Raw genomic sequence first — 25878 nt, forward strand, 5'->3', positions numbered from 1 at the left:
GGGTATTAACTTTAAAGGGGCATGAGAGAACTTTTCTAGAGTGATGCAAATGTTCTAAATGTTGATTGGCATGGTGGTTTCACAGGTATACATTTTGCCAAAACTCACTAAATTATACAATTAAAATGCATGCATGTAAAGTAATCTTAATAAAGTTAATTTTTTAAAATTAGAAAACTCTAATTAGAAAATCAAGCACATTGTATACTGCTAAAACACTGTGGTCACTGATTAAGTTCCTGCTTTAAAAACATGTATATAGTTGACCCTTGAACAACACAGGTTTGAAATGCACAGTCCACTTGTACACAGATTTTTTTCAATAGTTAATACTACAGTACTACACTGTCTGCAGGTGGTTGAATCTGAGGTGGAACTGCAGATATGGAGGGCCAACTATAAGTTACAGATTTTCAACTGTGTGGAGGTTTTGGTGCCCACATTGTTCAAGGGTCAACTGTTAATAGGTATTCTTTCTAGAACTCACTCAATCTGAATTAAAAATAAAGTAGGTAAAAATATTAAATATTACAATTAAATATTAAAATATCAAAAATAAAATAGGTAAAAAAATTCCATGAGAGCCCTGGCAGAGACCACCAACCAAAAGAAAGTTGCTTAACATGTTTTGGAATGGCATGTGGCCCTTGGCATGGTTATCAAATTCTTGCTGGAGAAGAATAACAACAAAAAATAAGTGTGCGTGTCAGAAAATAGAAAATTAGGTTGAACAAGTAAAATGGAGTCCATTTTGGTCCTTTATGTGCATTCCTCTCCTAGAACCACTACAGTATTTCTGGTCTACCAAAGTAGTTAACTGGGCACCAAGTTTCGTGGGCTATCTATCTAGTTTTCCTTATTATATGTGATCCTCCTCAAGAACAGCCAGCGAACATGTCTCATATTTCTTTTTTTTTGAATTTTATTTTAGTTTTTTAATACAGCAGGTTATTATTAGCTATCTATTTTATACATATTAGTGTCTATATGTCAATCCCAATCTCCCAGTTCATCCCACCACCACCACCTCCCCCACTTTATGTCTCAGATTTCTTTTGTATCATCTCAAGTGCTTAGGACAGCAGATACTCTGACCCCACTTATTCATGAACTGGCACTTGTGTTGCAAAAATGAAAAAGGAGTGAAACACTACTTTAACCAGCTGGCCTACTTAGCCTAAACAAAGCAACCAGAATTATGTTCAACACAAAGGATGGGAAGGTCCCTGATGTCGAAGACACTGAAAAATACCACCTTCACATACAGACTGAATAACAAATGTAAGTAGACCTAGAGTAGAAAAAGATACCTTGGGGAGGAAGAAAGAGGGCTGGTGGGTGTGGTGAACAGTCAAGAATCAAAGACTTTTGAGGAGATTTTAGGGAGGAATATTATTATGTGTCTTTATGGCTTTTAAGGAGATTTAAAGGCATAGCAAATGAAATGAGATCTAAGTGATTCCTTTGTAAAATAGAAATTTTTAGGAAATCGGCAAAAAACAAGGAAGAGTATTTGTTACTCTGATATAGCATGTCACTTGACGGTTTTCATTTCATACATTTAAATAAAATGTCAATGCTTTCTGATTAATATATCAATATATTATCATTTAAGTTTTAGTACTATTTGGCATAATATGGACTACCTCAACCACAACCAGCATCTAAAATAATTAGCTGCCTGGGGCCTAGAGTCCTGGGCGGCCGCTGAGAGGGCCTTCCTGGCCTGTTGGCGCCTGCGGGATGCTGCAGGCTTCTCCTGGGCGCCCAGTCCTGGTTGGCTGCGTGTAGTGGCCTGCAGGGCTCTGAGTGGGCAGGGCCCTACACCAGTGATAGCCTTAAAGGGAGGAGAACTCGTCAGGGACAACACTGTGCGGGTTAATTTGGGAAGTGATGGTTAAAGTTTCTGGCTTTAGACTCCTTATTTATGTTGTTAATTCTGATGGGGGTAGAGATGGAAGCTGGTCCCGTTAGCAATGAGTTCTCAGTCTGGAGAGGAAAACAAATCAAGGTGAACTGAAGAAAATGAGTCTTTCCCCAGAGGAGATAGAAGATGGGGAAGATGAGGGCTTCCCTGGTGGCGCAGTGAGAGATGAGGCTGTCGTCCCTAAGAATGGTAGGAAGGTTGCTACTGCTCCCGGAAATAAAATCGAAAAAAAAAGTTTCTGCCTCCCACGTTTGCTGAGAAATTAATATCACCACACAGGAAGGGAGCCACAGGGGCCAATGTGCCAAAAGACAGGAGGAGTGCCAAGCTCAAGGACCATGAGAAGAGACATGAGAACTCTGAGGAGGATAAACAGACTACGAAGAAAGCACCTGACAAACAGAAGAAGGAAATGACCAAACAGAAGGCTTCCACTGAAACCAAAAAACAGAAATTAGAAGGAGATTTGGTTAGTGAATTTTAAAATCTGCTGATGACCAGGAAAAAGCCCTGGAACTCAGTGAAACAAAGGTCCTTGGATATGAAATTAAATTGAAGAGACCAAAGGGAAAGGAAACAAAGAAAGGTCGAAATGCCAAAACACTTTTGATAAAGAACCTGCCTGACAAAGTCACTCAGCATGAATTAATAGAAGTGTTTTAGGATGCTTTTCAAATCAGATTGGTGAGCAAGGATAGGATGAGTGAAAGGATCGCCTATATTGACTTCAAGTCACAGGCCGATGCACAGCGAGCCTTGGAAGAGAAGCAAGGAACAGAGATTGGTGGGCTTGCTGTAGTTCTGGACCTTGTCGGAGAAAAAAGCCAAGGCCAAGATGAAAGAGATGGAAAAAAGAGCACTTGGAGAATGGGAAAACGAAAGAACAAGAAAGCCATGCATTTCAAGAAAAATGTGAGAGAGCGTATTTCTTTGTGGAGGTAAAGAATGTTCCTACATGTTTAATATGCAAACAAAGTCTGTCTGTGTTGAGAGAATGTAACCTAAAACACCATTATGAAAGCAACCATCATAGGAACCACGATGGATTTACAGAAAAGATGTGTGATAGAAAATTCAACAAACTGAAAAAAAGACTGAAATTTCAACATGATTTGCTTTTGAACGTGAATAAAATAAGTGATGCTGCCATGGAATGTAGTTATGTATTAAGTGAGAAAATTGCCTGGTCAGCAAAACCTCTTGCAGATGGTGAGTTTATCAAAGACTGTCTGTTGAGCGCAGCAGAAATCATGTGCCCTAAACAGACATGCATTTGCCAACATAAGACTAACTGGTAATGTTGTTGCCCAGCATGTTAACAATACGACTGAGAACTTGCAGGACAAGTTCCAAGAAAAAGCTGAATCATTTGTGGCTTTTTTCCATTGTAGCTCAGGAAGGTGTGGATGGAAATAACGCCCCCCACGTAGCTGTATTTATTCATGGTGTCAATGAAACTTTTGATGTGACCGAAGAACTTCTGGACGTGGTTCCCGTAACAGGCACAACATCAGGAAATAGTTTTACGTGATGAGAAAAGTCTTAAAAAATTTAACGTGGACTGGTCAAAGCTGGTAAGTATTAGCACAGATGGTGACTCTGTGATGGTTAGTGTTAAAGAACTAGTTACAAAACTGAAATCTAAAGTGTCAGGGCTTTGCCAAGACAAGGAACTTAAGTCTCTGCATGGTCTCATTCTCCAGGAGACACTTTGTGCTAAAAGATTAAAAATGGATCACGTCATGGACATAGTTTATACCATAACCTGGATATACTCCCACGGCTCAGACCACAGAAATCGGTGCTGTGTTTAATCAGTTAGACGCACAATATGGAAACATGTTCTGCTCTATGGAACTTAAGTGGCTGAATTGTGGTGTGGTCCTAAGGCAGCTTTTTGAACAGTTGGAGGAAATTGACTTTTTCATGTCTTCTAGAGGAAAATCTGTGCCTCAGCTTACGAGCAAAGATTGGGTCAGAGACTTAACCTTTTTGGTTGACATTATTATAACATATCTAAACATGTTGGATATTTCTCTGCAAAGGCGTTCACAAGTGGTGACACAAATGTATGATTCAGTTGGCTCATTCCTGTGAAAATGTGTCTTTGGGAGACTCATTTGGGAAGGAACAATCTGGCCCACTTTCCTATGATGAAATTAGTTTTTGAAAATGAAAATGACAGCCTGAACTACATTCCCCAAATTAAAGAGTTGAAGACTCAATTCCAAAAAAGGTTCTCTGACTTTTCCAACTTTATGAGAATGAACTAATATTGTTCAGTTCCTCTTTCTCAATTAGTATTAATAATGTGAATAAAGAGCTACAAACAGAAGTTACTGAACTGCAGGTCAACACTATACTGAAAGCCAAATATGATGATGTTGGAATCCCAAAATTCTACAGATATCTTGGGAGGTTACCCTAAATATAAAAACCATTATGCAAAGATTCTGTCCATGTTTGGAAGTACTTATGTTTGTGAGCAGCTATTTTCTGCTATGAAACTAAAGAAAACTAAGTGTTGCTCAAAGTTAAAGGATTCAAAGATGAATTCTCTGCTGCATGTTGCAACACAAGATTCACAACCTCATGCTGATTGATATCTTGGGGCATAGGAAAGGAATGCCAGATTTTGAATTTCAAATCTGAGGAGTAATACATTATGGAACTTTGAATAATTATTTATATTTCCAAATTATATTTTTTCAATGCCAAATTTAAAATATAATCTCTGGCATCATATGTTTGTACCTTATAACATATAAAATAAAATTTGACTATATTCTGGCAAAAAAAAATAACTAAACACATTTTTCCATTTCAGATCATACAAAAAGATCAAAGGCAGAAGACAAACAGAACATAAAATTTCAATGAGAAAAAAGAAGAGAAAAGCAAGAGGACTCAAGTTTGGCTCCTTGCACATGTGGAATATCTGCAGATAAAAGTGGGTAATCCCTAAGAATCTGCTGAGAATATTTGGTGTGGGGGGAGGGTGTTACCTAATCCTTGTTAGAAATAACATAGATCTGTGTGAAGAAGTGTAAGGAAGTTTTAAGAAATGCCAAAGATGTACGTATTACTGTATGTATATATGGTAGGAACACATAAAAATGTATGTATTACTACCATACATTTGGAGTGATAATAGGGAATGTATGCGGAACAACAAGAGAAGCCCCCTGGCTTTGGAGAGCTGCTGAAGTCCAACCAGAGGCAACTGTGGCAGTTTTGGGGAAAGTGGTATGGCAGAAAGAATAATCCATTTCAAAGCCTAAGCTGATGTAGTTTTTAAGCACTGTGACATATTAAGCCATGACTGTTTCATGTTACTTTCAATGGAATAGTATGACAGTATAATAACTTTACCTTTGGATTCTTGCCCTCTTTGGCCAATAATGCCCGAAGTCTTTCTTGTGAAGGGGGTGCAATGAAGATAATATATGGTTTCAAGTCTGAGTTCCGGAGAGTCTTCAATGACTGTAAAGAAAAGATAGATCTTAACCATTCAATATAAGAATATATTGTGTACCTATAACACACATAGAATATTGGCTTACTCTTTATATGTAATGAAATAAAATTAATGAAGAATTACAACTATGTGATGATAAAATACCCTGCCAATTAGATCACACACAGATTAAAATAACCATATTAAAAATCCATTTTCAAGGAATTACAAATGAGCAGTCACCTTACCATGTGCCAGGGTCTAAATGCAAAAAGAATCAAAGAAAAACTTCACATACACATACAAAAGAAAATTCTGGAAAAGCACATCCAAGAAGAAAAAGCATACTGTCTGAATTAAGAGACTGTGGTTTTCACCTTGCCTTTGCATGAATGTGTGTCCCTAAATTGAAGCACTCTACAAAAATGGGGATTATAGGGACATGTCCTTTTCTATCTTAAAAACAGCAATTAAGACAATATGCTTAACTACTCTAAGTTCTCTGGTAAATCTGTTAGCCAAAATAATATAAAGAATTCTGAAGGAATTTAGTAAAAACATCAATCCTTCTCTTAAGTCTGATATTTATAATTCAAACAGCAGAGACTAATAAGCTCTTTTGTTCACTAAAAAATAAAGAAAACCTAATTACTATTTCAGGAAAGCCATTTTGGAATCAATTCTCTTCTTTTTTTTAATAAATTTATTTATCTTTGGCTGTGTTGGGTCTTTGTTGCTGTGCGCAGGCTTTCTCTAGTTGTGGTGAGCGGGGGGCACTACTCTTCGTTGTGGCGCGCAGGCTTCTCATTGCGGTGGCTTTTCTTGTGGAGCACGGGCTCTAGGCACATGGGCTTCAGTAGTTGTGGCACACGGGCTCAGCAGTTGTGGTTCATAGGCTCTAGAGTGCAGGCTCGGTAGTTGTGGTGCACGGGCTTAGTTGCTCCGCGGCATGTGGCATCTTCCCAAATCAGGGCTTGAACCTGTGTCCCCTGCACTGGCAGGCAGATTCTTAACCCCTGCACCACCAGGAAAGACCCTCAATTCTCTTTCATATACATCTCTTTAATGACCACTGCCTATGTCTCGTGAGTTGACGTACACAGTAGGTTCCACCACATTAAGGAAAGTTTTATGCTAAAGCTGTACAATGTAGAAAAAGAAAAAAAATTCACAACAAACACAATCTTAAAAATCCCAAATTTCTAAAATTAGTTTATTTTTAATGGAAATCTAAAAAGGAACTGTTAGTAATTTTTGAAGGTTTTCTTTTGTATGACAGATAACAGAACAGTGGACATTTCGTTAGATACAACCCAGCACTCATTATGATACTTACTAATACTTGAACTACATCATTTAAAACCATAAAAATGACCTCTAATTATTCTAATTTTTCTCATATAAGAATCAGGAAAGGGAAATTCTTTTATAACCTTTAAAATACTAAAGTACTATACCAGCACTGCAGTTACTGTATATTAAGTTTCAGAAAACATGTACATGTATATATATGTATTTTCCCCTCAGAGGAAACTGAAAGAGATTTAGCAACCTAAATTCGTAGGGAATCAGTATGAAAAAACTGTATGAGAACTTAATTAGGTCCTGTGGTTCTTGGACCAAAATACAGTTTCCACTAAAAATCACCCTGTGAAAAATGTCCTCAAGTTCAACACCCTAAAAACCAAAATAGTTTTACCTGTGTACGAAGACTTAAAAGACATATTTTGCCCGAGTTGATCACTTGCCGTACAGAATCTATGCTGGTTCCATACAAATTTTTCTCAAATTCACCATGCTCAATGAACTTTCCAGCTGCTACATCTGCCTCAAATGCCTGCCGTGAAACAAAGTGGTAATCTCTACCGGCTACTTCATGGTCTCGCCGACTCCGAGTTGTATCTAGGCAAACAAAATCAGGTAAAAATAATGGACGTGGATCAGAGTAAGGATGAGGGATAATTCTGCTAGTCAGAAAAAATGTTTATTTTGTAATACAAATTAAAAAATAATGAATTAAGGAAATGTTAGACCCCCATGTGTTTAACATTGACTGGTTTTATTTCTAGATTGAGAAATGAACAAAACTGTGTTTTTAGTATCTTAATAACCGTTACCTTTAATATGTTTTATGCTTACACTCCAAATTACTTCATGTTGCATTTCATTAAAATACTATCATTCTGGGGACTTCCCTGGTGGCACAGTGGTTAAGAATCTGCTTGCCAATGCAGGGGACATGGATTTGAGCCCTGGTCTGGGAAGATCCCACATGCCATGGAGCAACTAAACCCATGCGCCACAACCTATTGAGCCTGCACTCTAGAGCCCGCAAGCCACAACTACTGAGCCTGCGTGCCACAACTACTGAAGCCCACGTGCCTAGAGCCCTTGCTCTGCAACAAGAGAAGCCACCGCAATGAGAAGCCCATGCACTGCAACAAAGAGTAGCCCCTACTTGCTGCAACTAGAGAAAGCCCACGCGCAGCAACGAAGACCCAACGCAGCCAAAGATAAATATAAATAAATAAATATTAAAAGTAAAATAAAATACTATCACTCAGTTTTTCCATAAGATTAGGTACTATACAATCTTTAAACAGAACTTCTGTATTCAGAAATTAGGTCTAAATTAGGTCTAAATTTCTACCTTCTGCATCAGTTAAAAAAACCAGGAGGTGATTCCATACTGAGCAGGGCATTGTAAGAGGCCCAAATTGAAATTCATTTAGAAAGTAATTAGTACCATACTCTTAGAGAAAATGTATATTTATCAAGAGTGACTATCTTTAATAGCAAATTCTCAAAAGATTTGGTTAAAACAAAGTTCCTCTTTCTTGGACAACACTCTTTTGATGAAATGGGTGAAAAACTTCCCTACACGGAAAATGGGAATGCATCCAAACTTACGAGGAACTGCAGATGCAAAGCGGTCTTTCTCTTTGTTCATGAGCCTCTGACGCAATTCATTCTGGCCACAGTTCTGTGGACCAATCAAAATGATAGGTCTTTTCCTATTTGCTGGCTGATGATAAAGTGACATTTCCTCATAAGTTAAGATCTCTTCATTGTCATAATCTTTGAAAAAGAAAAAGTTAAGCCCTTCAGACAGAATTATTGCCATGTAATAAATATATACTCATAGATCTTTCAAAAAATTGAAAAAAAGCACAAGTTATTATCATTAAAAATGCTTAACTTTTGGGATCAAGATAGTAATAACCAGGTAGCATTATATCATGAGTATTTTCCCATGTCATTATGTCCTTGCCAGGATTATGAAAATAAATCAAATAATGTATTAATCCTTCTGGAAATGTTTATTGCTTCTCGTTTCATACTGTGTTCGAATGTTTAATACAATATAACTATACTGATTCATATAAAATAGCTAGTTTGCAGCCAATACTTTGACAGAGGGTGAGGCACCAAGGGATAAACTAATGAGAATAATATCTGTCATTTTTGTAAAATGGGGATACTAATACTTTAATTAGACGGTTGGTTTAAGGAGAAGACAATGTATATGCTGAAAACAATACCTGCCATAGACAAACATTTACAAATAGTGCTGCAACTAGTGTTATCAGAGAAAGCTGGAATACTTTTCTGTGATCATATAACTTGAAAACACAGCATACTTATGCTATCCAACTTTCTACCCTTATGTTTACTTTATTCTGGAATACTAATACTAACCTGAGATCATGATTCAAGAAGAGGTATAAATTATAACAGGTGGGGTAACATTCCTAAAGCCCATAATCCAGATGAAATCAGAGCTGTCAAGTGGTAAGAACAAAGGCAGACAACTAGTGACCTGCGATCTTCTCAAACATATCACTTCACCTAACTGGGTAAGAGCATCAGATGTGTAGTCAGACCGTCAGCTCTAAGTTCCATGGGGGTAGGGGACCATCTTAATCTTGTCAGTGCTTAGCACAGAGCACAGAGCAGGAACTCAGACTCTAGTTGTTTAAACTCCAACTCAACCATGTATTAGCTGTAAGAACTTAGGCAGGGCACTTTCATATCTGAACTTGAATTCATTCATCTGTAATCTCAAGGAATTTATTTTGAGAACTAAATGGATGAAGGTTACTGCCCCTGGAACAGAAGTTATTATAAATGGCAGTTATTAATAAAAATGTTAATTAGGATAACAGCACTATGAACAGAAATGTAATTCCTTCCCTTCTCAAAACGCTTTTTCCTCTGAAAAATCTAAGTTCCTTCTTCTAACATGTACAGACTGTGGAAGCATTCTGACTCAGACACGTAGATATATTATAATATAACAGCTATTAGAGCTGAACCAGTTAATTTTAGTGTATTTCAAAAGATAAAAAAACAAATATTAATCACTTGCCCAAGTACAGAGGAAAAGATTAAAATTCCAATAAATCTTCTTAGCTACATAATCTATCAATTAGCATTAAGGATGTTTATTTGGGGAAAAAAAATTTATTATAGTAGATGGCATCTCAGGTTTAGTTTTGTATCAAATTTTCCAATAATCTATAACATTTATTTTCACTAGTTTAATTTATGCCACTTAAGAAATTTTCAGGGTATTGAGAGAATAAAAATAAGCCTTATAAATTGTGTAAGAAGTTAAAGACTTCCTTTGCTTTATTATTTGGCTTGTTTCTAATGTGAATTAAAGAAGGGGTAGCAAATTCTAAAGCCCATAAGGACCAACCAAGAAGGTAACGAAAGCACTAAATCAGGCTGGGTTTATAAAAAATTGGATGTGGCAGAGACTGCTGAACTAAGTAGGTGCTCAGTATAAAGGCAAAAGCCATCATTCAGGTCCAGAAGACCAGTGTCATGTGGGAATATGAGCCCAGTGTTATTAGAGCTTTTGATTTTACCAGTGTTATTAGAGCTTTTGATTTTAAGAGAAGCTACAACTTAAAAATTTTTTAATCTTAACAATAAATTAAAATAGAACAAAAAACGCTCCTGTGTGCCTGACTCAGTCAGCAGGCTCTATGCAATGGCCTGCCTTGGTGACATGAGTTACTGTAGACAAAATGTTCATTCTTTACTTAAAATACAGCTATATTGTTAGAATTTGTTAGAAACATGTATTAATTTTGCAAATAAAGAGTTTAAGTAGGAAAAAATTTATGAGGAAACTATCAATATAACACTGTACATGCTAAATTGTACTATAATTTTTATACCAGTTTTTCTCAGAATTTAAAACTGTGCATTCCCCATAGGATTCCAAAAGAAAATAATTTCTGCTAAATGGCTTTATTAAGCACACATGTTACATTAAGAGGCCAGGACCAGAAATAAAATTCCCTGAAAATATCAATTTAATTTCTTTCAAGTGTTAGATATGGACCTCTTTCAGATATAAATACAACTATATCTGAGAGTGGAACTTACCATCATTTTTATTGGCATTATATAAAACCTTTTTCCTCTTCTTTTTATTCTTCTTTGCACACCATAGTTTTCCTGTTGAGAATAAAAAACATAAGTATAAATGTGGTATTTGTTTCCTTGAATAAAGCTACATATTTCAAATAGAAGAACTCAAATAGTTTTAAATTTAAATTTATAGACACATGTTACATTGTTCATAGAAGAACATTTTTCAGAGAAGTAGTTATAATTTTCCATTAATCTCACATCACAGATAGATAATCTTTAATACTTAAATCCTCTCCTTCCTTTACAGTCCTAAGGTAATCAGTTTTGCTTCTCACATCACTCTTGCCATAAATACATCTTTCTTGACAGTTATGATATGTAAATGTAAACCTGATTCCACATGAAGACCCAAGAAACCTCAATGTCAAATATAAGTGTCCAACCTGATTTTTCTGGCTCCTTATCTTCTTCTATGGTTTGCTTCATGGCTTCCCTTTGCTGCTGAAAGCTTTTCCCTAATAATCAGAAAAGGAAAAAGAGTAAAATAGTTAAGTCAAAAGGATAGAAAAATTTTTTTTTTACATCAAGGGACAACACCAGAAGTAACTCTTCATTTATATTCCCTTCTAAATCCTCCTGCCACCACATCAGAGTATGTCAACTATGATTATAAGCTCCAAACAGTTAAAGTATTAAGTCTCAACCTTGCTCTCAATCAATCCTAGAACATGTATTACTGGACTATATATCATCTATTAAAAAAGATAAATAACAAACCAGTGCTAGAAAATTTAATAGTTCAATTTTTACAAAGTTTTCATTTAGCACCTACTATGTGGAAAGCACTGTGCTGGATGTTACAATGGTTCTGATCATTTGAATTACTGCAAATCAAGCAAATTAATTCTAGGAGTTAACTTTCCAAAATAATATGTAAACAGTCACCAGTTTTTGATTCCAAGACACCATTCAACATATTCCCTTGCATTTATCATTTTCAATCCCTCTTTTTCTTTGTATGTATGTATATCCTTTAAAGATTTTTCATTTCTACCTTAAGCTACCCATGATACAAATAAATGAAAAACCTATTACATTTTTCCTCTCAGGATTAAGATTTTAATATAGGAGGCTTTCAAGGTTTCTGATTTTCATGTTCTTTTCAGACATCTACCTTAGAATCAAATGTACTTATTTTCTGAAGGATAAAAGTGGCTTTAGTTAGAAAATTCTGAATTAGAGTTCTACTTTTATATTTAATTTTTATATTTAATTCTTTCCATTTCAGGCCAGAGATTCTTAAAAATCAATAAGCAAATTCCATCTATGATGTTGGGCTAATCTGTTGAACTTAGTGCATTTTATAAGAGAACAAGCAAAAACAGTATTGAGTTTGATATACATAAAAAGCATTAAAAGAAATCAAGTTATCTCCAGAAGCTGTACAGATTGTGTTTCTAGATAAAACAAGTAGCTATGACTATAGGGAAATTTTTAAGAGCATTAAATTTTTTTTTAAAGTATTTGACTTCAACAGATTTAGGAAAAAAAGAACAAAATAATTTAAATAATTTACATATTAAAATGCTTAAAAACATTACAGTAATGTACTGCTATGGCACATTTTTATAGTACACACATATGTAGACTGCTTTTGAAACAGAAGCAGACATCAGTGGGAGATGGACATTATAACCTCTTAGAAATCCTTCTGACAGAAAACGGTCAAACTCTAACGTGGGTCCATTTATTTGTCCTATAAAAAGACTTAGAAATGGTATCATTAAAACTTCCTTGATTTATCTATATATTTTCAGAAACTCAATGTAATCAATCAGTCAATAGATATTGGTTCTAAGTATTTATGGGCTAAAGCTGACATGGTGAAAGATATCAAATTGATATCTGGCACAAGCACTACAAACCATAATGGCTGCCCAGTATCCCAGGATTCTAGAGGAATGTTCCTGTAACTGTTACTGTGAAGAATCAAGTGTATAGTATCATCCTCTGAACTTAATATAAGAAACCAATTCCTCCTTCCTTGATATATGAGTCAGTATACACAGAATCTCCAGCTTTGGGGTTTTAAAGCAGATGATTTGTGGCTGTGACTTTATTATACACATAATATATTACTTGTAGTCACATGCATCGTAAGCCAAATTCTATAGCCAGATCTGTTATGCTTAAAATCTTAAGGTTTAATAGGAGGTATAATCCCTAAAAAATGTTATAGGCAAAAGTCAAGGCTTGGAAGAGTTTTTTTTTTTTAAAAAAAACAGTCTTAGAAGGTCTAATTCAGAAGCACCAGTTCTGGCAGAACTATTTTTAAAAACCACCTATTTATTAATTTAGCAGATACTGCCTAAATTTAAAAGAATAAGTAAGATGTAGTCACTGGCCTAGAAGTTTACAAACTGAGAATATACAGTACAAAGTACTGTAATAGACAATTCCATGTATTATAAAGTAGGGCACACAAAAAAGAAAAAAAAACACATTGTTTTACATTAATGTATAATTAAAGTATTAACGGATATGCTTTAAAGTCAAATATGGAAGAGAAGCTTATCTCAGTGCCTTATACAGTGCTGATATAACAGTATTGAGTGAATAAGCTGATGAATTATCACTTTATTCCCATTTCATCATTCTGTAACTATTCCTTTGCCTTCACTAATATCTTATTATACTTTCCTTGGTTCTGTTTCCCTCATTCCACCATACCCACATCCTGGGAACTGCAGGAACAATTTGTAGAAAAAATTGTATCTATACACTTCATTCCATTAAGCATCATCTTCATTTTTCAGAAGAAATATGCTACCTTAATAATCTTAATGTCCAATGTGAGCTAAAGTTTTATTTTAGTATAGTCTAAATTAGAGAGTCTTCTTCAATGAAAAGTTGGGGGCATCCTATTTCCACCCTAAGATATCTTAGGAGAGATAAATTCAGTAGTCTTACTCTCCTGATTCCTTATAAAGTGATGCATCTTCACAAATTCCTATTTAGATATCAAGTTTGATGCTCCAGTTGATGATAATCTCCTGTTATAGTATAAGTTTTGTTGCCTTGATGCTTTTGTTGTTCAATACAAGTTTTGTTGCCTTGAAAACAGGGTAGTCTCAATGTACCTACAGTGAATGTAGTACAACATGGGATTGGCTGACAAGATTATATCGTAATTCCATTCTAAAGCCTAACAAATTGGTTAATTTATATTCAAGATACTTATGTTACAGATACAACATAAAAATCAATGACGTGAAAAAGTATTTACATCATTTTTTAAAAGGCATGAAAAAGTGAGTTTTTCTCTTTGAAGATTTGTATTTTACATGTTTTTTTAAACTTTGTACTTTCTACTATACTGTCTCTTACCTGGAACAAGCCCAGCTAGAGGCTGATTATCTTCATCTCCTTCCCTGTAGGCCTGCCACCAATTTGGATCTTCTTGACTGATTACATGAAGTATATCCCCTTTTTGAAAAGACAGACCTAACTCTCGACATGGAACATAAGGGTCATCTGAGGGGTCATAGTCAAAATGAGCCTTTACATGGATCTAAAAGATAAAAAGGGTAAAAGTAAGAACAACAATAATGAAATGGCAACACAAAATCTTCAGCATAAATATAATTAAAATGTTACATTTTTCATTAGTGCAAAGATATTATGAATTGAAAGAAGGGAGGTTAGTTTAGTAACTGTATTTTGGGAGCAGAATTTTCCCAGACTCATCTGTTTTCTTCAGTTAAGACAGTCCTGTTGATTGCAAACATGTACAAGAGTATGCAAAACACTGCACTGTTAGCTGCTAACAAGCTGAGGTGCTAAGGGGCCTCAAAGGTTTGACAGAAGCAGAAGGAAGGTAATAGAGACTCCCTCCCCTTCCATTCCTGACCTGTGAAAACAATGACTCTGCAGTAAGGTATGTAATTTCTAAACCACTACTACCAGGAAAGGTAGACTGTAAACCTCACCACATCTGTCATCTAAGCAGGTGAGTGTCAGTTTCCCTGGTGCCATCATCCAGGGAAACTGTTCTTGACCACACTGTCAGTGCAATTGTGCCTTAATCTCTTTCAGAGTTTCTTCTAAAGGGATATGTTTAGGGTTCATAAATAATGACACCCTAAACTGCTAAAATTATCTAAATCAAGTGTATAATCATTCCTATCGTGTTCTATACATAGGCTTTATTACTAGTGGTATAAGTTAAGATTTTTGTTAACTGTGTTTTTGCATATCTAAAACCTGTTAATGCTCTTAGCACTAAAGGTAAGAATTCACATGAACCTTATTGAAAGCTAAGTTATTTCCGATGCTATTTTCTTCAATATATTCTATAAGATAAACAAAGTATTCTTACTTCTTAGGAGGTATAAAGGAATTAATATTCTCTTTAACTCCCCTATCTGTACTTTTTATCCAAGCTGGTCAAATGGCATGTGGCATTTTCCAAAATCTGTAAGAAGCCCATTTTCATCTAACAAAATCCTACACCTATTTTCAATGAGTTTTTCTGCCCCACATAGGTTATATTTCAGGTTTGGGCTCAGTGAGCCAGGCACTTGATTGACAGCCTAAGAATTTTATAATTCTGAGTCCTTTTCTATCCAATTGTTGTTTGACTTTCCTTAAGCCTTTTACCCTAACCATGATTGAGGCCACCAATCATAAAGATAATACTGGTCTGCTTCAAAAACTATTTTATGAGAAAACACTATCTTTTTTCAGCTCCTGAAACACTTAAAAAATTGACTATTCTCAATCAATAATGAGACTATATGAAATTTGATAAAATACTTTTAAAGTGTTATATATATAATACATATCCCTCCATTATAATAACCAAGAATCCTCATGAAAGCAACAGCCTCTTTCAGAAATTTTGTTTGAAGGTATCTTTAGATAAAGAATACTGTATTTTTTAATTTCAGAAAAATATTTTACTGCTATAAATAGGAAATGAGGAAATCTAAGTCTCAATATACAAACAACACTGAAGTAAAGCAAGTGATTCAGTTAAAAATATAGAACTTAAATGCTAGTCTGCTTTTGGGGGGGTAGCTTTTCATTGATGTACTACATAAGTTCAAATAGTACACAAAATCCTAAATGTATAGCTCAATTAATTTTCATAAACAAACCAAACCTGTGTAACCAGCACCCAAATCAAGAACCAGAATATCATCAGCACCTCAGAAGCCCCGCCTCACGTTCCTTTCAGTCACTAGCCATGCTATGTCCTCCAAGGATAAACATCATCCTCATTTCTAGCATAGATTAGTTTTGTCCTCCAACGGTAAACATCACCTTGATTTCTAGCATAGATTAATTTCCCTGTATTTTACTTCATATAAATGGAATCACATAGTACACACTCTTGGATTAAATATGTTTAAGATAACTCACTCAATTTAACAGTGTTCTGCTGCATTACAACTGGAGTGTGCCCTAAACAGCCTTATTCTTGATATGAAAAACAGACTTTTTAATAAAATTTTGAAAACTTTGTCAGTTAAAACCAAAAATGAATTTTAGAGAGTTATACAGGGTGGTAGTGAGTCAAAACAGTTGAGAGACTGGGTAAAAAGACTATAACATACAATTCTGTAACCCTGGCATGAGGTCTCTAATCTACAGGATGATTAAAAAAAAAAAATCTCTGCTTGAGTACCATTCCTGTTAATCAATAATGCTTCTACATCCGTTTAAATTGTTGCTTTTTAGTCAAACAATCTTGGCAATCTGAACATGAAATTATAGGCATCATTTATGGTGGTGGAGAGATCATTTTATTATCAGGCTTTTCAAAGATCCATGAAATCAGACTACTTGTCAGCCTGATTGATGATTTTATCAAATCACTTTCTGAAATCAATACCCAGAATGTTGTTTTCAAACTGTTTTGCTCAGAACACCTGCTAGGATGTTTATTAAAATACTGACTTCTTATGCCACGTCTCAAACTTTCAGACTCTGTATTTTAATTATGTTCCTTGGGAAATTGTTACATACATGCTGTTTAAGATGTACCCTAAAATCTCAGGGAACTACCACCCTGAGGGAAACTAAATAGACCAGTGAGGACGCTGTATCTAAGTCTATGACCTTTGCCAGAGGCCAAATAAAATCACCCAGAGATGCTTTTCTCCTTACTCTGCTTAGGTCTTACCTCTTGACTATTCAGATTTAGTTGGTTTGGAATGAGGCCCCTCTTTGTGCAGGCTGGGAAGAGGAGTAAAATTGAGAGCAAAGTTTATTTCATATCAGGGAAATTAACCATATGACTGAGTAAAAGTCTGCATATTGACTTGACATGTACTATGTGACTTCTATCTATATATAGGCATACCTTGTTTTATTGTGTTTCACTTTACTGCATTTTGCAGATACAGTGTGACTCACTTTATTGCAGTGGTCTGGAACCGAACCTGCAATATCTCTGAAGTATGCCTGTATTCCACTGCAATTCTTATCAGCTCTAGAAGTTATCTCTAGCAATCTTTCCTCTTCAGCTCTGTTAGCGGCTAATTTATTTCCTTTCCCATACAAAAGAAAACAGAGTCCTTTTTAAATGAAGGAGAGATGCCGACCCCTATAGGAAAGCTCCAGGATTTAACAATGCTGTAGTATCACTACAATGTATCTGACCAAAACAATGTCTGATTTCTAATCCAAACAAAATCATCTGTTTAAATTTTAAATTACAGGGCTGTTTAGACACAATTATCTTCCAGTCCAACATTTTTTTCTCCTTGCCCCCCTTTTTTAAGCACATTTGAAATCCTAATGATGGGAACACAGTAAAGGAATAATAATTCATTAATTTATTTACATCTTTCCTAAGGGATTCAATGCTCAAAAATAATTTTTCCTTGTAATTTTTATTTCTGTATTTCTTATTATACTAGATTTATCTCTAACTTTTAAAATTACTTATAGAAGAGAAAACAGTGAAAGTGTGTCTTCTTTTGTCTTTGGCCTAAACGTTACCATAAGGCAGATTATAAAACTAAGGTCAGCACCAAGAAAAGCCTTTGAGTGTCAAGCAACGGTTTTCAAATTCCTTCTCCTCATCCTGAGATTCCTCCTCTCCGATGACCATTCAAGAAGGAATATCTTTATTATTTGTTCACTTCCATTTTTAACAGGAGAAATTTGGGATATCTGTGGGGCATCCAGTTAATGGTTAGTAGTAGTAGGCAGACAAAAATATGAACCTTAGGGTAACAGCAAACTTAATAGAGCAACTGCCCTAACCTGAAAGGGGATGTCCATCTAATATACTGTACACTGAAATTTTCAATATTTTTTCATCTTCTGATAAAATAGTTATTAAAATTTTATTGCATTATAAAATTCCAGATCTTCTTCTAAATCAGAAAAAATTAAGATGAAAATCATATTATACATTTTATACCTCTAAGAGAAAAGTAAGTATACTGGACGGTAGTGGTTCTCAACCTTTCCTTTCAACCCAGTTATCTTCACAGGCTACGAACAATCCTTAACCTATCATTTTTTAAAATCTGTAGAATTTTTTGCAAACACATAAAGTACATATAAACAGACTGTCCCCCTGACCTGATTTCCCCACAATAAATACAACTATGGCCCAGATCTCTCCTTAGAATTCCAAAATGATATATTCTATTCTATGCATTCGATATCTCTACCTGAATGCCTCTCAGGTATCTCAAATCTATAAAATAAACCTCTGGATTTTTCTCCCCAAACCAGTTTTTCCTCCACATTTCCTGTAAGTAAGCACCACCACTATCCACCCAGTTGTTCGAGCATCCTTGCTTCTTCCCTATCCTTTACTCTCCACATTCATTACAAGGTCCTGTCATTTCTACTTCAGAACATAGCCTGATTCATATTCTCCACTGCCACTGCTATCATCAAAATTTAAAAGTCAACATCATACTTTTATAATGGCTTCAGCAACAGTTTCCTAAATCTCCTTGCTTCCATTATTGGCTCTACGAATCCAATTTCCACCCAGCAGCCAGATGTGTTTTGTTTTTAAATACAAATCACACCACGTTACTGTATTTGAAGTGCAAACTCCCTGCCATGGCCGAGAAGACTGACTTGACCTGGCCCTATCTACCTCTCAAGCCTCATCTCTTAGAAGTCCCTCCTCACCTTTCTACTCCCCTACTTTGCTCCATTCCTACAGGCTTTCCAAACACAAAGTTCTTTAGAAATTATACCTGGAAGCCCTTCTGGTAATTAACAGGCCTGGCTTCATCTCATTCTACAGGTCTCAGCTTCATGTTGTCTCCTCCAGGAGGCCTTTCCTGCCAACCTTATATAATCAATCCCACCTCCTTTTATTCTCAGTGTTCATATTTTATTGATCTCCATCTTATCACTTACTGCAAACTATAATTAATGTCATGTTCATTATTATAAAGCTAGCACTTATTAGCACAGTGCCCTAGTACACAAAAGGGATCAAGTAGATATTCACTGTGAGGAAAAAAATTATTTGGGGCCCATAATATTTCAATTATTAATACCACTGGCCTAGTGGCTAATTCTATGGTTTGTATCCCTGAACTGTGATTTTAGTATCCTCCTAAGTCTTTAAATTCCCCTAAAACTACATCTTTCTCCCATACTCTCAGCCCAGACCCCCAAAATCAAGAGACTTCAGTCATGCTCCCAGCATTATTAGAGTTATCAAGTCTCCTACAGACAGAAGAGATCCTACCTCAATTTCAAATACTAAAGTCTCATAATATGCTTTTATCATACTCATAATCCAGACCCACTATCATATCATATAGCTACTAACAGGTTAATTCATCCATAGTTACAATTTTCTATCATGGTATTGTAATTATTTTCTTTGGACTGATAATAAACAGTAATACAGAAACCTTTTAACATTTAGTAGCTTTGTGGGACAGTACCTGTTATATTACACAGCAGTTAAGAGCAAAAGTTCTGGAATAGGCATGGGTTCTAGTCCTGGCTCAGTCACTCACCAATAGTGGGCTTGGGCAATTAACTTGACCTTTCTAATTCTAGTTGCAATGCTTGTTAAATGGGAGTAATAAATATAGCTATACTTAAAAGGGATACTATAAGGACTAAATGAGATAACACATGTAAAACAATTAGTATTGTGCCTGGCACAAAGTAAGTAATCATAATAATAGCTAACACTTATTGGACAATCAATAATCTCTGAATTTTCTAGTGCATATTCCATCACTAATAACTAGTGTGATCCCCTACATTTCAATTTACTCCTGTTTATATTTGGGCATTAGACTAGACGAGAAAAGTGCCTTCGGCTCAAATATTCTATTTCCTCCCTTCAATATTATTTCAGTTATATTGTGAAATAATCTAAAGTTGTACACACTTCTCTGGGAACTCCAACTTTTCTTTTAGTCAATGAGGGGAGAAGGTAACTGCAGTTTAAACAATGTATATGTTTCCTCAGACAAATGTGCCAGTAACCTAGGAAGCTAAACTACAAAGGTGTCAAGACTTTTGTCCACTGCAACCAATGGAGCAGCCCCTGGCTGCTTCTGTGTGATACAAAAGAAACTTACCAAATAAGGGAGCACTTCTCCTGACACAGCTTAGTCTTGCCAATTGTAATGTTATAATTCAGCAAGTGATTATGATGGAGTTTCAGGTAACACCTATTTTGTTATCTTAAACGCATATTTCTTTCTAACGTCACAAAACATACATCAGAATGATACCCTTTTGTTGCTCTTACTAGATCCCGACCTGTACCATAATTATGCTTAATAAGTTGGTTCTAATTAAACTCTAATATGAAAAAAGATACATGCACCCCAGTGTTCATAGCAGCACTACTTACAATAGCCAAGACATGGAAGCAACCTAAATGTCCATCAACAGATGACCGGATAAAGAAGATGTGGAACATATATACAATGGAATATTACCCAGCCATAAAAAAGAATGAAATAATGCCATTTGCAGCAACATGGATGGACCTAGAGATTATCATACTAAGTGAAGTCAGAAAGAGAAAGACAAGTGCCATATGGTGTCACTTATATGTGAAATCTAAAATATGATACAAATGAACTTATTTACAAAACAGAAACAGACCCACAGAAGTAAAAAACAAACTTACAGCTACCAAAACAGAAAGGGGGTGGGGGAGGGATAAATTAGGAGTTTGGGATTAGTAGATACAAACTACTATATATAAAATAGTTAAACAACAAGGTCCTACTGAATAGCACAGGGAACGATAATCAATATCCTGTAATAAACCATAATGAAAAACAATATGAAAAAGAACAGATATCTGAATCACTTTGCTGTACACCAGAAACTAACATAACATTGTAAATCAACTATATTTCAATTTTTAAAATGGGTATTTCTTAAAATCACTAATCCCATATAAAATTATTCTGCATATGCCAAATAAAATTATGATATACTATCACTGTTTTCCTTGTGGAAATCTTCCATGCGAGCATTAATAATAGTAGTTCATTTCAAACATGTTTAAGTTTGATAAAAACTTTACAAGAGATACTGCAATTGAGAGTTCTTCTCAATGAAAGGAGGAAATGAAGGGAAAAAAAATATTGCACACCATTTCTATTTTGAAAACACCTCTACCCATCAAATGCTGTATTCTAAAAGGGATAAGCCTAGCATCTTTTCTTTTCCTTTCTCCCCCTTTCTTGTTAAAGTCATATAAGTAAGCAAATATTCCAACCTTCTTCTGTTGTGTCTCCTCACACTGCATACTACTTTTGAAGTTCAGGGCTTGTTCATGGGAGAGATATGTGGGAAAGGATAGTGCACTGAGAATAAGGCTGTTGAAACTCAAAGACAAACTATTTCCTCATTTCTCTTCCTACAAAGAACTTTAAACAGAAGGAAGGTTGCAAATCCAACAATGACTTCAGTATGTTCCAATAAAGGGAAAAGATGGAATGATAGCCAAAATATAAAGCATAACTGTGATGAAATATTAAGAAAAAAATGAAACTGTGTTCCCTTTCAAATTGTTATGCTTGTACAAAAATTAAGAATAGTAACAGATGCAATACATCAGGCTACCATGTTAATCCAGCAACTTAACTCTACGACTTTTTAACAGCTTTATTGAGATATAATTCATATGCTATACAAGTCACCCATGTGTATACTTGGGTGGTTTTTAGTAAATTTAGAACATTTTTATCAAAGCCCTACTGATTGGGAATCACTCTTATTCCCTCCTAAATCCCCACCCTTTCACCTAAGTAACTACTAATTTACTTTCTGTCTCTATGGACTTACCCATTCTGGACATTTTATATAAATGAACCCAATACACAGCCTTTTGTGAATGGCTTCTTTCACTTAGCATAACTTTTTCAAGGTTCATCCACGTTGTAGCATATATCAGTACTTTATTCCTTTTAACTGCCAAATAATATCCCATTCTTATGGATATATCATATTTTGTTTTCCATTCATCAGCTGGTAAACATCCAAGTTGTTTCTACCTTCTGGCTACTATGAAAAATGCTGTTTTGAACATTCATGTACAAGTTTTTGAAAAGAGGTATGTCTTCAGTTCTCTTAGGATCTATACCTAGGAGTGGAATTGCTGGATCATGTGGTAATGAAGTCTGTTTTTTACTATAGTTAGAGTATTTAACATAAAGAGCAATATACATTCTAAATTAAGAGTTGTGCATACTTTGTAAAAAGCACTTTTTCCCACTACACTAAGCATATTTAAGTTAAATAAACCCACCTATACTGACAGAAAAAGACAAAGCTGAACATTATAAGTCATAAAAATTCTGAAAAGGAAGTATTTTTTTACTTTTCAGAGTTCACTAACTTTGAAATATTAATGTCATATTTATTTAAATAAAATCTACTGAATTTACCTGTTTTTACTTGAGTGCAAGAAATATTTAGAGTGACATTTCTGATGCTCAAATGATAAACATCACTGTGCATGCTTTTGTTTGAGGTTTTCAATTCCTTGGTATTAATGAGCTGAAAACTTATATCCACACAAAAACCTCCACAGGGGTGTCTGTTCATAGCTACCAAAACTTGGAGGCAACCAAAATGTCCTTCAGTAGGTGTGTGGGTAAACTGTTGTATATCCAGACAATGGAATATTATTCAGTGCTAAGAAGAAAGGAGCTATCAAGCTATGAAAAGACATGGAGGACTTAAATGCTTACCACTAGAGAAAAAAGCCAATTTGAAAAGACTACATATTGTAATATTCCAACTATATGACATTCTGGAAAAGGTAAACCATCGCAGTCAAGACAGTGTGGTTGCCATGGGTTGGGGGGAAGAAGTGATGAATACGCAGAGCATAGAGGATTTTTAGGGCAGTGAAACTATTCTGTACGTTATGATGGTAGATATATGTAATTATACATTTGTCAAAACTCATAGGATGTACAACACCGAAACTGAATCCTAAAGTAAACCATGAACTTTGAGCAATAATGAAACCATCAGTTCATCAATGTAATAGATACACCACTCTGGTGTAGAATGTTGATAGCAGGGGAGGTTGTGCATGTGTGAGAGTGGGAATTATGTGTGAACTCTACTTTTTGCTCAATTTTGTTGTGAACCTAAAAGTACTCTTTTTTTTTAAATTTTTTTTCCGGCTGCATTGGGTCTTTGTTGCTGCATGAAGCCTTTCTCTAGTTGTGGCGAGTGAGGGCTACTCTTCGTCGTAGTGCGCGGGTTTCTCATTGCAGTGGCTTCTCTTCTTGCAGAGCACGGGCTCTAGGCATGTGGGCTTCAGTAGTTGCAGCACACGGGCTCAGCAGCTGCAGCAGGCAGGCCCTAGAGTGTGTAAGCTTCAGTAGTTGTGGTGCGCAGGCTCAGTAGTTGTGGCTCGTGGGCTCTAGAGTTCAGGCTCAGTAGTTGTGGCGCATGGGCTTAGTTGCTCCGTGGCATGTGGGATCTTCCCAGACCAGGGATTGAACCCGTGTCCCCTGCATTGGCAGGCAGATTCTTAACCACTGTGCCACCAGGGAAGTCCCCTAAAAATACTCTTAAAAAATAAAGTTTGTTAATTAAGAAAAAAGTAAACAGTAGCCATCAGAAAATAAATAATGAACATTAAAAAAATCACTTACTACTGTTTCCTTAGCAGGAGGAGGCTTGATCTGTTGACTGGGAATCAGAACAAATGTCAAAGTACCATGCATATCAGACTGTAACAGAAAAAGTACATTATTTTAAAAAGCTGTATTTATGAAAATCATTCCATGATCTTATGATCAATAGTCCCTAAACTGGACTATTCTGGAACTCCAAGGAGACTTAAAAAAAAAATTGGAAAAGATGAATCCTATTTTATCAGGAAGCACAAATCATGCCTTTCGTGGACTCCATTACAGAGCTACCCAGGAATATGACATTCTGCAATTTTGGTCCTCTCGTCCACTGGGAAAAGCCACTTAGCCCGTAAGTCTTGGGTTTTTGTCTTCCATTAAGTTTAAGTTTGGAAGATTCCACAGTGAAGGAATGGAAGACACTGCAGCACTTCAGGGTCATCTACTCTGACATACATCGATTTTAATACAGTAGAATTTGAAATAGTAATTTTACTAGGATTAGAAAAGCGATGCAAGTACACAAATATTCTTACTTCCCAGATGCTCTGTCTCTGTCATTCATTCTATTTTATAACTGTATAGAGTCTTACTGCTAGTTTCTCTATTATTTTCCAGTACAGTCGGCCCTCCGTATTCATGGGTTCCACATCAGTGAATTCAACCAACCGCAGATGGAAAAAAATTCCAGGAAGTTCCAAAATGCAAAACTTGATTTTGCCACCTGTAAACAGCTATTTACTTAGCATTTACATTGTATTAGGTATTATAAATAATCTAGAGATTATTTAAAGTATACTGGAGGATGTACGTAGCTTATATGCAAAAACTATGCCATTTTATGTAAGGGACTTGTGCATCCATGGATTTTGGTATTCATGGGGGCCCTGGAACCAATCCCCCATGGATACCAAGGGACAACTGTACACCACTGCCCACCTTGCTCAGCTACCTCCAGCCTAGACAGTAATCACACTTCTGGTCCTGAGATAGCAGGGAGCAGTAATCAATCTAGAGACAGCAGCCAGTAAAACAAGGGCTAAGAACAATGACCACCGGCACTTTGTGCTATCAAAGCAATGAATGGGACTGGGTGACAATAAGGATGTGAGGATGTTTTCTAGATTCTTCAGTAGACATCAGCAGATAGGAGAGATTCTAATGTAACAACTGATATTAAGTAGGTAAGAATATAAATCTGATTGATGGGTATATATGAAGTGATCATAAGTCGCCCTCAAAAGTTGGCTCTAGGGGCTTCCCTGGTGGCGCAGTGGTTGAGAGTCCGCCTGCCGATGCAGGGGACACGGGTTCGTGCCCCGGTCCGGGAAGATCCCACATGCCGCGGAGTGGCTGGGCTCGTGAGCCATGGCCGCTGAGCCTGTGCGTCCGGAGCCTGCGCTCCGCAACGGGAGAGGCCACAACAGTGAGAGGCCCACGTACCACAAAAGAAAAAAAGAAAAGTTGGCTCTAAATGGCCTCCTGATTATACCAGCACTGTCTAACAGAACTTTCTATGATGACGGAATTCTGATCAGTGGACTGGAATTGCAGAATGCCATATTCCTATATCTACACCTTCATACGATAGCCATTAGTAACATATGCTTCTTGAGCATCCGAAATGCAGCTAGTAAGAATGAGGAACTGAATTTTAAATGTTACTTAATTTAAATAGAAATAACTAGCACATGTAGCTAACGGTTATTATATTGAACAATGTAGATCTATACCACTGCTATTATCTAATATTGCTAAGGAAACAACGATCAATTGTAGGTAATAAAAAACCAAAATGAGGGCTTCCCTGGTGGCGCAGTGGTTGGGAGTCCGCCTGCCGATGCAGGGGACATGGGTTCGTGCCCCGGCCTGGGAAGATCCCACATGCCGCGGAGCGGCTGGGCCCGTGAGCCATGGCCGCTGAGCCTGCGCATCCGAAGCCTGTGCTCCGCAACGGGAGAGGCCACAACAGTGAGAGG

The 25878-nt window shown here is 36.1% G+C and overlaps 1 protein-coding gene across 1 annotated transcript in view; it reads right to left on the minus strand.

The window, feature by feature from the left end:
- The window catches only part of PALS1 (protein associated with LIN7 1, MAGUK p55 family member), a 71178-nt gene that overhangs the window by 5794 nt on the left and 39506 nt on the right, over nt 1-25878 (minus strand). The window contains exons 7-13 of the mRNA XM_007449018.1: nt 23921-23998; nt 14160-14343; nt 11216-11287; nt 10785-10856; nt 8295-8462; nt 7084-7286; nt 5300-5410 (exon numbers count right to left, since the gene is read on the minus strand). Coding sequence (XP_007449080.1) covers nt 5300-5410; nt 7084-7286; nt 8295-8462; nt 10785-10856; nt 11216-11287; nt 14160-14343; nt 23921-23998 — 888 coding nt within the window. The remainder of the gene's footprint in view (nt 1-5299; nt 5411-7083; nt 7287-8294; nt 8463-10784; nt 10857-11215; nt 11288-14159; nt 14344-23920; nt 23999-25878) is intronic.

This window comes from Lipotes vexillifer, unplaced genomic scaffold (assembly GCF_000442215.2).
Source record: "Lipotes vexillifer unplaced genomic scaffold, Lipotes_vexillifer_v1.1 scaffold629, whole genome shotgun sequence".
Taxonomy (NCBI): Eukaryota; Metazoa; Chordata; class Mammalia; order Artiodactyla; family Lipotidae; genus Lipotes; species Lipotes vexillifer.